Source organism: Belonocnema kinseyi, chromosome 10, assembly GCF_010883055.1.
Source record: "Belonocnema kinseyi isolate 2016_QV_RU_SX_M_011 chromosome 10, B_treatae_v1, whole genome shotgun sequence".
Classification (NCBI taxonomy): domain Eukaryota; kingdom Metazoa; phylum Arthropoda; class Insecta; order Hymenoptera; family Cynipidae; genus Belonocnema; species Belonocnema kinseyi.
This window is the reverse complement of record NC_046666.1, coordinates 98,711,017-98,724,103: the sequence shown is the minus strand read 5'-3', so window position 1 is coordinate 98,724,103 and position 13,087 is coordinate 98,711,017. Positions and strand designations below refer to the sequence as shown.

Here is a 13,087-nt window from a genome sequence, read left to right as displayed (position 1 = left end):
ACTTCTTTAGAATTCTTTGAAATTCCTTAAAATTAGAAAAATAGGATGAAAATTCCTTGACATATTTTAAAACATCCTTAAATATTTAAAATGCTTAAAAATCTGTCGAAATCTCTTGAAATTTTTTAAAGTTCTTGAAAATTCCTTGAAATTTGAAATTTGAAAATTCCCTGAAATATTTCAAATTCTTCAAAATATCATATTAAATTACTGTAATCAATGAAAATTCCTTGGAATCTTTAAAATTTTCACAAATTTTTCAAATCCTTCAAAATCTTTTGAAATGCCTAGGACTTTTTTTTTTAGGATTTCTTAATTACTTTGGAATTTAAAAAAAGCCTTCTAAAAATTTTTTAATTCTTTGAAAATTATGTAAATTATAAAATTAAATTGGAAATTAGTTGACATCTTTTAAAACGTCCTCAAATATTTAAAATCTTTGAAAATCTTTTGCAATCTCTTGAAATTTCGTAAAGTTTCAGATTGAAATTTAAAAAAGAGAAAAATTTCAAAACGTTAAATATTGAGATGTTTGTAGATTAGAGTTTTGAAAATGAAATAAATAAAAATTCCTAACTTTCGAAATTTTATTTTCAAACATTTTCAACTTGATGGGATTCAAGTCTTCAAATTTAGAATTGCAAGCTTGGAAGTTTATTTATAAAAAGTTAATAATCATAAATAAATTGAATGCGTTCAAAATTTAAATGTATTTTTTTTCAATTGCACAATCTCTGAATTAAATTATTTCAGACTAAAATTTGAGAAAACAGAAAAATTTTTAAATATTAAAAATTTAACTGTTTGTAGATTGGTTAAACAATTAAATTAAAGTTTCAATAGAAACTACTCGAGTTAAAGTGAAACTATTTCTAAAACGATTTTTTTATATAATTATAAAATTATATGTATATTTTTTTAGGGCATTTTTAAATTTTCAAAGAATTTTCAAGAAATTTCAAAAGCTTTTAAAGGACTTGATATATTTTAGGATATTTTAATAGATTTAAGTAAGTTTTTAAGTGTTTTAATAAGTTAGTATGAGATTTTACATGATTTAAAATATTTCAGGGTATTTTTAAAATTTCAAGGAATTTTCAAGAGCTCTAAAAAATTTTAAAGAGATTTCTACAGATTCTTAAGCATTTTAAATATTTAAGGGTGTTTTAAAAGATGTCAAGGAATTTTCATCCTATTTTTCTAATTTTAAGGAATTTTATGATATTTTATGATATTTTAATAGATTGCAAGGAATTTTTAATTGATTTCAATAATTATAAATAATTAATAATTAATAAAAATTAAATTTTAATAAGTATAGCAAGGTTGTTTAAAACAAATTTCCAAAGTATATGAAAAATCTTTAAAAGATGTCAAGATTTTTCAAAACATTTTAAAGGTTTTCGGAATATTTGAGAGTATTTTAAAAGGTTCCAAGGAATTTTTAATTGATTACAAGAATTTAATATGAGATTTTAAAGGATTTGATACATCTTAGGATATTTCACTAGATTCCACGGAGTTTTCAATTGATTTCAATAATTTAGTATGCGATTTTAAAGGATTTAAAATATTTTAGGGTATTTTAAAAATTGCAAGGAATTTTCAAGCGCTTTGTAAAATTTCAAGAGATTTGAAAGGATTTTAAATATTTTAAGCTCTTTTAAAACATTTCAAGGAATTTTCAATTATTTTCAATAATTTAAAACAATTTCAAAGAATTTAAAATATTTTGTTCAATTTTTCTGGTTGAAAGTGGAACTGCTTTGTTAAAAATTTAGTTTTCTTTTGGTTGGCGATTTATCAATTTAGTTGACAAAATGTTTTTTCTGAAAATTTAAATATTTTGTAGAATCTTTTGTTTTCGGTTTTGTTTAAAAATTAATTACTTTAAACTACAAGAAAATTATACTTCGTGGAAAATAAATTTCTTGTGTGCAAAGTTCATGTATTTGATTAAAAATGCCTTTTTTCTTATAAAATTCAGCCTTTAGATTAAAAATTTAACTTTTTGTTTAAAAATTTTAATATTTTGTTTAAAACAAATTTAGCAAATTTTTTTTGCAGAAAACTCATTGCTTTATTTGAAAATTTAACTATTTGTATTAAAAGTTAGTCAACTATTAATTAAAATTAATGTTATATTTTATAATTATAATATCAACATTAATAATATGTACAACAGTGATAATACTCATACTATATATATCTGAATAACATAACCTTTAAATTGACTCATGCATGAAATGAAGAATCATGCGGAAAACTAAATTCGGCAATTTCATTCATTTCTTTCAAATGAGGATCGAGGTATAAATAGAAGACCACCGAATTCTTCGGAAGCTATCAGATCGGCAATCATCGTACAGCAGAAAACCGAAGTCGAATCGGGCATTTTCGGCTTACACACGAACTCACAGTGGTAATCATGCACCTTCTGTTTTGCGGCTCCCAAACGGTAGGTATGGTGGGGGTAAATTTCATCCACGATCTGGCAGCTCTGTTCCATAGCCAGCCAGAGGGCCCACGAACTATGTTCGCCATGAGTGCAATTATGGTGGCGGTTTGCTAGTTCCCAGGCGCAAAAAAATGCATCAATTTTCAATTCATTGCAATAAAACAAGAACAAGCCCATTTGTCGACAAAACGCTCTGGCAGGTTATACATTTAGGCATTTATAGTCTCTGGTTGAAATATGAAATCATAAAATTCAGAATTGTAGGAGAAAAACCTGTCAGAATAGTGCATGAGCAGCAAAGTTAAAAGTTTTAAATCCTCTCAATGGACTCTGCTAAGTACACCATCGATGATTGTTTTCCTTGCTTTAGTTCCACTGCTTTAAGAGGTTAGAACCTCAACTTCCTGAGACTAAGTATCCGGTACTAAATCTCTAAATCCTTAAAATCGCAAATTTTATCAATTAAATGACACTATTAAAATAAGTAAACCAAATTTCAAAGTGAATTTAAACTACTTTACATTTTATTAAACCAAATATAAAATTTACATACATCAGATCCTTTTCAAGAATTCAATTATGTTCAACTCTGATTTTAAAACGAAGCGAATCAGAAACTAACCGGTTGCGATTGTGGCAAGGATCTATCTGATTTTTCTGAATGAGTTCTTGTGATCAATGGATCTGTTCACTAGCAACCCATGACCCCCTACTCTCTGTTCATTTTCTTACATTTTATTTACCCTACAAGGAAAGCAACCCATGAGTCTTCTCAATCCCATTTATAATCTTGAAAACAAACCGCCTACGCGATAATCACGGGTCCTCCCTTGATACGTGCAAAAATTCATGATGGCTGCGACGGTGGTTGCGGCACATTAAACGGATAAGAAAACCCATTTTTAAGCACGTACAGGAATTCTACAGTTATAATTCCGACAAGTAGACTTTTTCCGACAAAGCTCCTCCAATAATGTTATTTTGACTTAACAATTCACAACTCGAATGTCTTTACGTAATTGAAATTTGAGAGTTACAGCAACATCCCTTGAAATAAAAATCCAAACTAATTTAAACTTCTGCACCCAAAGTTTTAATCAATGATCCGCGAAACCAAAACCCATTAAGATAATTAAATTCACGAGAATTCTCATTGGTCACTTCCTGTTAATATTTCTTGCTAAAATATAAGCGATTCTATATACAAAATATTATGTACTGGAAAATTCATAGCATTAAAATCAGTCATTTGAATTTCCGTTTCGGCTTCATACAAAGAAGTCTTTGTATGCATATCTATTTTATTAAAACAACATCGTATTTCCTGCTCAAACAATTTGACTAGCCACTTGCGATTGCCAAATACCCATTCAAGCTAAAATCTTATATTCTTAATTTTCAGTTATAATCCGAATAGTTTTAAATTTTACCGCAAAAATATTATTATTTTGTCGGTAAAACAGCTATCTGTTACATTTACCCCCTTAAGAAAAGGTTGCTCCTTATAGGACGACCTTTTCAAATTTAAATTTTACCGCGCGTAGACTCCTGTCCGAAGGGGAGTTGGAAAAACCGGTGTCCAATCGCATATGCGTGTCGTAAGTATGGCGGCGGCTCGCGCGCGGTGGTATGACGTCGCGGACCATACGATTTGTGCGTTGGCGTCGAACAGCTTCATGCGCACGTGGGAATTCTTTTATGCACCCGATCACCCTTGTGTTTGGTGGGATCTTATAATTCGCAAAGGTGCAGACGACACAACCCTAATAAAATACCAAACTGACAGATTTCCTAACCTAAATTGAAGGTATGTATACATTTATTATTATCACTATTATCCTAATTTGAGAGATCTAAATTCTCACTTTTCTGTATTAAGGTAAACAAACTTTTGTAATTTAAAAAACAAAATTATTATTATATATACATAATTTTTTGTTACGACAATGAAACAGGATTTCGCTTATATAAACTTACACAAATGGAAGGGTTCAAAAAGGTAAACACAAATGGATCAAATATATGCATATACACATATACATGACATACGCAAACCCATGTGCACATACATGCATACATATATATGTATATATATATATATATATATATATATATATATATACACATACATACACACTTATACATTCATGCATACACATGTATTATAAAGGAACCATTTTTAAAAATTTACAGGAAAAGAATGTTTTAATATCACACGTAGATTTCGAAGAAAAGAATTTGAACATTTAAAAATGATAGGTACAGTACAACGGATTTTCAAAATTATAGAATCTTTTTTTTAAAGTTTTCAACACTGAAAGATTCCAATAGATTTTACAAAATCTTTAATCAGTTTTACACAATTTTCCTTGGTTTTTCTTAAAAATAAAAATAAAAATAACTCGAAGAAGATTTCATGATCACTTAAGAGACTGTGGTAAAGAGAAAGGGTTGAACATGTATGCTAACATACTGTGTTGCTTTGTTTTTATTATACTATTTTCAATAGCACGGTCTCGGGGACCAGCTGACCTGCCTGGGATTCCTCTACTACTGCCTTACTATTTCCCCTGGACATCGGCTGTGGCAGGAATATCAAGTTGCACATGTTGCAATTAGTGGATACCTGGGTATCGTCAACGGTGACAGAAACAGAGCATCTTAATCTGACCAATCAAATCATGTTTAGAAAATATTCAACTTCGCTCGGTTTGTTTACATTCCCGGTATGCTTTCGTGACTTGATTTTTTCTTTTTCTTTCCCTCTTTTCGCTCGAGCAACCGCAGTGTTCGTAAAAAGGTCGAGTGCTCTCCTTTCACTCTCCCTCACACCTCCACCCATTTCGCCCTGCCCCTGAGTTTTCCTGTTTGATCTGGTTTAGAAAATGAAACATAGCCCGATCACACCATGAAAACATTCGCTTCAATGTTTCTAGGTAAACTATCCATAGTTTTTGAATCCTGGGTTATCCCCTCACCCCTTATAAAATACTAAAATTTATTTATGAAATTTTAATATGTATTTACATTAAATAAATTATAGTTAGAAAGAAAACTTTACTATGTCAAAAGTAAATTTTTATCAGTATTGAGATATTTAAAATTTAATTAATTATTTATTAAATTCTTCAATAAAGAAATCGTGAAACTAACAACCACTTATGTTGAAAAAAAATGTTTTCGAATTCAATCAAATAAATTGCTCACAAAAGAATTTGATAAAGATCATATGAGGAAAATCACACATTTATTTATGAATAATAAATTCATCAATGTAATCAGAAATCTGTCCACTTGCTCAAATCTTAAAAATAATCTATCCTTGAAACAATTGTAGTATAGAAATAGAAAAATTATACTTTACAGTAGAATTGACCCATTTATCTCTATGTGGGTTGCAATACGGCCATTCCAAAATAAGATAACCCAAGCTGTTGAAATGAAAATGTTAAAAATAGCAATATTTAAAAATTCAGATATTTAATATATATTCCATTACTTGTGGAACAGAAAATTTTTTTCAAAATATTTGTCTTTAGGTTATTATTCAGCAATGTTTGTTCAGGGCATTAAGTGACCCAAAGTACCTATGATTTTTATGGAATTTTTGTGGACTTGTCTTAACTAGTAAAAGTACTGGATTATTAATGTAAAATATTCAATGAAATATACAATTATTTGTCTGCTTAGTCATATGTTTAAGCGGTCCCATTCGTTACCAAAATAATAGAAAAGTTTCTTTTCTTTTCTTTAGTATGTATTAAAAGATAAAAAATTTGAGGTCTAAAGTTAGTTTGAGATAATACCCATTATATTTAATTTAAAAATGTTTATAATACTTGGAGATTATGAGAAAAGTGGTAACGGACGGGACATAGGAGGGTGATAATGGATAGAACATAGGAGGGTGATAAGGGATTGGACATTTGGAATTTCAAAGCCTTTCGTCTGACCATCACCCTAATGACGGCGCTTAAGAGATTCTAAATTTGCATTGTGAATTCTGCAGAAGAAAAGCGAAAGAATTTTGAAATTTAAACCTTTTGTAGTTAAAGTGTTCAAGGAACATCGTACGTAGTAAATTAAATACACTATTCCTAATAAGTTAATCTATTTGCAAAGGGATTGAAATCTATATAAGAGTACATTTTAAGTTTACAAATGCGTTAAATCTGTTAGTGACCTGATACAAACTATCTAGTTTCTTTTTGAATTCAATGAAGTTGTGAAATTATTATTGTTAGTTTTCTGACCTTATTTCATCCATATTTTGGTGAGTTATAAACACATTTATGATACTGTGATTTACATTAATGTAAACATTTTATCATATAATTTTCTGACTAGACTATTTCACTGAAACTTAAAATATAATTTTCGGACTTTTTTTCACAGATAATGGCGTCAGTTCCTAAAAAAAAGCAGATGGCCAAATCCGCCAAAGACCATTATCTTCTTGCGAAAAAATGTTGTAAAAACGACCGTTTTTATTTACCGACTGAAGATACCTTAGAGAATTAAAAATTCATTGATGCGAGGTGGAATAATGTTTTAAAAGTGCAAGTGACACTCAAAGAATGCAAGACTATCTTAGGCTTAAGCGCATTCCATCATTTCAAAAAATTTGACAATTATCGTATTGTTGTTGGGCAAACTTCGAAGTCTACGCTGCATAAACTCACAATTTCCCTTGCGGACCCGAAGTGTATTTTCAGCACCTTACAACACATATACGTTTAAAACACAGGGATCTGTACTCCGAAAGTGATTTTGAAGATTAAAAAAAAAAGTATTGGGATATTAGTATTAATTTTATAGATATAGATGTTGATAAGAATGTACGTAGAATTAACGTCTTAACCCTGAGTTTTTGGCAATAAAATTTATTTTTTCATTGATTTGAAACTTTGATAACTTATTTAAATCCTATTACTTTTAATTCTTAGTTCATATTGAAGATATATTATCCGTAAAGCCTCCAAACTAACTTCCTGATCGTATATGTCCCATCCGTTACCTTGCTATGTCTCATCCGTTACCTAAAAGAAGAATTTTATCAAAAATTCGAATTCACATATTTCCGAACTTGACATATATAAAAAGAAAACTTCAACAGACAAATCCATTACAAAAAATTGGTGTTATAACTATTCTCAATTCGCAGAGTTCTGATTGAAAGGAAAAGTAAGTCTGGAAGTGAGTACCGTACGAGTTCCACCCGTTACCCTCTTTTTCGTTTTAGAACATGAAAATTATCCACTGTAATAGTATTTTAGAATCTGGAAAATTACAAGTTCATGCATCTTTGTACAGATAGCGCAGCTTAAATAAGATATAGTTGTTTTAAATAAGGATTTTCAAGTTTTTATGCGTGCAAATGCCCCATCCGTTACTTTGGAATGGCCGAATAATAATATTATTTTGGAAAGTTCAGAAAATTTGAATGAATTGCCCATAGAGAAACGAAAATTGAATAAAATTTAGCACAATATTATGAGGTACAAATTTCGGAACCTCATACAATTTAAATTTATCAGGCGATAATGCAATTGATAAATTAATAATAATAAACTTTTTCAAACAAAATGAGAAATCATTTTAATCAAAGAAATACAATTTTATTAAATTTTGTAATAAAGGAACTTTATTTTCAATTTGTGTAATTTAAAATAAGCTACTCAACTTAATAAGTTTTGTAGCTACTTTTAGTGGCAAAAATCCCAACCTTTTACTGCTAAATTTTTGTAAAAAAAGGAAAACTTTTAGATTAATTAATAAATTATTTAAATTTTAAGTCTTAGGTTCCAACTTAAGGTTCTATGAAAAGTTCATTATGTATGATCAGTGTTTCACAATTTCTTCTAGAATATGATGAAGTTAAAAAGGTTTCAAAATTCAAAGACCCTCTGAAATTTGAGGATGGCGAAAATTCATGAAAAAAAGGATGGAAGGCGAAGAGAAAGAGACCCTAGCAGGTAGTAACAGGGAATAGCGCGCCTCAACGCTCGTGCTCGGGGCACTTGAATTTGCCCGAGAGGCCTGTGTCTGTACCCAAGGGAGAGCACGTGGTCGCTGGACCTACCTCAACATGTGCTCTGCCGCCGCATGGCTATACCAATGCTCACGTTGACGCTATTCCCTTACATTTAAATATGACTTATAATGCGGTAATTTTATTAATTTATTATTAAATATAACGTAAAACGCGTGTTTTACGCGGTTCATGTGTACTATTTTATGTTCCTTTGGTCCTAATTGTAATTTCAAATTTACTTCATTAATAACTTGTAATATTTTATACGGGCCTTCATAATAATCGTCTAATTTATTTTCTCTAGCTGGTATAAGCAAATGTACATATTGACCGGGATCAAAATTCTGATAATTCAATTTCCGGTCATAATACTTTTTACAGCGTCCACGTACTGGTCAAAAGTCAATGAAACTTCTTCGTCGGAAAAAGCGGAAGAAAAACGAACCTTTCTAGCGAAAACAATTTCATGTGGGGTTTCCCAGTGGGCACAACATTTGGTGACGTCTTTACGACATCGTTACGATATCTTTACGACATCTTATGTCCATGTCGTTTCGGTGTCTTTACGATATCGCAAAGACATCGTCAGATCATACGACTTATTTACGATATCGTAAAGACACCTTAACGACATGGACATAGGATGTCGTAAAGTTGTCGTAAATATATCGTAACGATGTTGTAAAGACGTCGCCAAATTTTGTGCCTACTGGGTTTTCCGGTAGATTCATGCACCGAGGTATTAAATGAAAATAATGCGAACGGTAACCATTCGTCCTAGTTGGTTTGTTCGCAGTAATGTCGCAGGTATTCAACGAAGGTATGATGACTTCGTTCTAACGAACCCAGCGACTGCGGATGATAGGCGCTGGAGCGGCACCTCTAAATCTTACAAATTTCCGCGAAAGTCTCCATTATTTGACTCATAAAATTTGAACCTTGGTCCGTTTGTATAATTTCAGGACAATCGAAGGTTCAAATTGAATTCTCTGCTAGGGCTACTGCAATATTTGGAGCATCCGTTACGCATAAGGGTATCGCACCCGAATATTTACTAAAACAATCCTGCCATGTAAGCATATATTTGTTCCCTGATTCGGTCACCTGATTACGTTACGCATTCCTTTCCAATAGTATTTTTCTCGAATGCGCATATAAGTTTTAAATTCACCTTTATGACCAGCGACGATTGAATCGTGGCATTCACGAATTATCTCATTGCGTCTCTCAAGTACGGGCTCCTCAACCTCCCCAGTACAAACTGTTATCTCGAAATCATTTTTGCCAAAATGAGTACGAAAAATTCCCTCTATAACTGACCAGGGCATTTTATCAAAACCATTCCCTTCGCGAGACATACTAAAAGATTTTATCTTTGAAGTTTCTAATGCTTTCTTTAGAGTGGCTACTGCCAATTATATATCTTTGCATAAACTTTAGCATCAAAAGTTTCCTTTATATATATAAATTAAAAATAAAATTACCTGCGTACATTACTGAGGTTACATAACCTAATTTAACTTTGGGATCTTTCAGGTCGGATAATAGAACAATCAATTGTTCAATAGCTCTCTTCCGATATGGGTCGTGAGGATCCCGTCCATGGACACGAAATGTACCAGATGGTCATCCCTCATGAATAATTTATCTCGACTGCACTGGAACAGTGGGGTAAGTACAGATTTTGTAGTACTATTTGCAGCCCCATAAATATAAGAATTCTCAAATTCTGTAATGCTATCCGAATTATTTTTATAATTATTCTCTTCTGATATGTTTCCCCATACACCCATTAACTGGATATTTTCCTTTTCAGACAATGCAGTGTCATCGTTTAAATCTGTCTCTCCTAAGGTGCTGATCAGACTACCTATTTTCATCCTTCGCTCTTTTCTTGCCAGGCAACTACTTTCCGGCTCACCGTTGCTTGCTAGGCAACCACCTTCCAGCCCTCGCTTTTCGCTTGTCAGGCGATTATTTTTCGGCCCTTGCACGTTGCTTGCCAGGCAACTACTTTCCGGCCCACCGTTGCTTACTAGGCAACCACCTTCCAGCCCTCGCTTTTCGCTTGCCAGGTGATTATTTTCTGGCCCTCGCTCGTTGCTTGCCAGGCAACTACTTTCCGGGTCACCGTTGCTTGCTAGGCAACCACCTTCAAGCCCTCGCTCAATTTGTATACCGGCCCAGTTTCTTTTGCGAATTCGACTTTCTTCAGACCTCTCTAAACCCGGCGCCTCGCGCCCTGTCTCGTCCATTCCATAAATGGGAGGGGGAGCGGTGCTGATCGGAGACCCGGCGCTCCCAATCATCCCTTCCCCCAGCGTCCCAGGTGGAATGACTATAGGCGTAACACGTGCCCCCGACCACCCCACTCTCTTTGTTGGGTTGAGACATGTCTTTACTGGTCCCGGTTGGAGAACCAGAACCCTTAATGACACTGTCATTATTTACCTCTCTATTTTCCACAGAATCCACATCATCGAGCGATTCTCTTTTTTCGCAAATGAATACCCTCTCTATAGGGTATTCATGATAATATACATCATTATCCAATTTATTACAACTCATCTTTTCAGGATTTATTTTTGAAGTTTCGGTTTTATCCTCATTAAACGGTTCCTTTCGCTTTTTATTTATTACTGGTTTACGCGATAAAGCATCGGCTTTAGAATTAGCTCGACCCGGTTTATAAATAATTGTATAGTCATATTCCTGTAATTTTATTTTCCATCGAGCTAAACAGGCTCCCATGGTAGGTTCTTTTAACTGGCTAAGCCACAGCAAAGCGCAGTGATCGGTTACAAGTATGAATTTTTGCCCATAAACGTAGGGCCTAAATTGTTTTACCGCCGTTACTATGGCCAGCAATTCTTTTTCGGTTACCGTATAATTTAATTCCGCTTTTTTAAAACTGCTCGACACATAAGCAATAGGCAAATCTTTACCGATTTCACCTTGACTTAGTACTGCTCTTACAACATAATAAGAAGCGTCAGTAGTGATAATAAAGGGCTTTGAAAAATCAAGATACTGTAATAAAGGACGTGAAATGAGAATGTCCTTCAATTTTTCAAAAGCTCTTTCAGCCTCGTCATTCCATTCAAAAGGAACATCCTTTTTCAAAAGGGTATTAAAGGGTTTAGCTATCGCAGCGAAATCCGGTATAAATTGTCGATAATACCTGGCCAAACCCAAAAAGTGCTTAATATTTTTCTTTCATTTAGGATAAGGAAATGATTTAACTGCTTCAGTCTTTTTAGGGTCGGATTTAACAGCTTCCTGTAAAATCACATGACCAAAATAACCGATTTCTTTACTTAAGAACTGACATTTTTCAGGTTGTAAAACCAGACCACCCATAAGTCAAGACCCTACCCATAAGTCTCTGAAACGTTGCCGGCGCATTTCTCAACCCGAATGGCATACGAGAAAATTCATAATGCCCAAAAGGGGTTGAAAAGACAGTTTTATGACGGTCTGCAGGATCGACTTCAATCTGGTGAAACCCAGCAACAAGATCAAGTATAGTGAAATATTTAGCACGCCCTAATTGATCTAAAATATCCGTAATATTAGGAAGGGGATAAGCGTCACCGACAGTTCTCTCGTCAACATTTAAATGAGACAAATTCAATGCTTTTTCTCATTTTGATACTCTTTCTTTGATCAATTCGTTCTTAACGAGGTTATCGTCGGATCCCCTTTTGACTCTCGTTCTGGTCGGTTCGACTTTGTCAAATTCATGTAAAGTTACGGGTGCAATTGATAACTCGACGTCCCTGGTACCTGCGTTCACGCAGTACAGTCGCACCGTGCCGTTGCTTACTTTAACCATAGATTCACCCAAATATACCCTCGGCCCTGTAGGTACTAGAGGCAAATATCCCTCTATAATTTCCGCGTTTGCAACTGGCAAGGTCACGAGCAGTCGAGTTCTCGCCTTTAGTTTAAGGGTTATTCCCTTTAAAGTTGTAACAAAAGGAAAACCGTCCAATTCATGTTTTATTACCTTGTTTTTCAGGTCGATCATGGAGTTGGACAAAAAGGTCATGCACAACATCCCATCACAGCTGACTGGAAAATTATTCGGCACTAACTGAAAGGGGCACGGAGTCCCATTAATATCAAGAAAAACTTTGCCCAATGTTTTAACCCCTTCATTACTTATGCCAAGTAAATGAAAAATAATCTTTTTATTAATTTTGGTATTATTCTTAATTTTATTTCTTTTAATCACGTTTAGTTCTGCTCCTGTGTCTACTATAAATTTTCCACTCAGATTTCGCATGTTTTCGCTATAAATTTTTATATTAGGCGATTCACTCTTGTTATTTGCATGACACCTAAAAATCACGCGACGCAAAGGTGCCACTTCAGAAAAGAGCTCGGTGTTGCACCAATTCAGCGAGCTCGTTACTCGTTTAAAGTAGCCACCTTTTCTTGTAGATTTTTAGCTACTTTGTTCAACCGTGAATAACAGTTAGTTTGATTATGACCAGGTTTTTTGCAGTATGTACATGTTTCCCCTATCGATTTCTGATTTACGTCAGACTTTTCCGGGAAATTTCTAGAAACATGACCGGTTTTGTGACATC

General features: G+C 33.1%; 1 protein-coding gene and 1 long non-coding RNA gene across 2 annotated transcripts; both read left to right on the top strand.

Annotated features, from left to right (window-relative positions):
- Window positions 1–4,077: 4,077 nt before the first annotated feature.
- Window positions 4,078–7,313, top strand: LOC117181968. The gene is made up of 3 exons (XR_004468226.1): window positions 4,078–4,265; window positions 4,968–5,184; window positions 6,854–7,313. It is a non-coding gene; the product is annotated as an uncharacterized LOC117181968 (long non-coding RNA).
- A 1,977-nt stretch (window positions 7,314–9,290) lies between these two features.
- LOC117181283 lies at window positions 9,291–12,697 on the top strand. The gene is made up of 3 exons (XM_033373844.1): window positions 9,291–9,312; window positions 10,309–10,567; window positions 12,514–12,697. The coding sequence occupies exons 1-3, from the start codon at window positions 9,291–9,293 to the stop codon at window positions 12,590–12,592; spliced, it is 360 nt and encodes a 119-aa protein (XP_033229735.1). The 3' UTR covers window positions 12,593–12,697.
- Window positions 12,698–13,087: the final 390 nt, after the last annotated feature.

Excerpts from the sequence above, each read along its gene's own strand:
- LOC117181283 (XM_033373844.1), top strand. The coding sequence starts at position 9,291 with ATGTCGCAGGTATTCAACGAAG. Across the intron at positions 9,313-10,308 it reads GTCGCAGGTATTCAACGAAG|ACAATGCAGTGTCATCGTTT; the intron begins GTATGATGACTT and ends TTTCCTTTTCAG. Across the intron at positions 10,568-12,513 it reads CCTCGCTTTTCGCTTGCCAG|GTCGATCATGGAGTTGGACA; the intron begins GTGATTATTTTC and ends CTTGTTTTTCAG.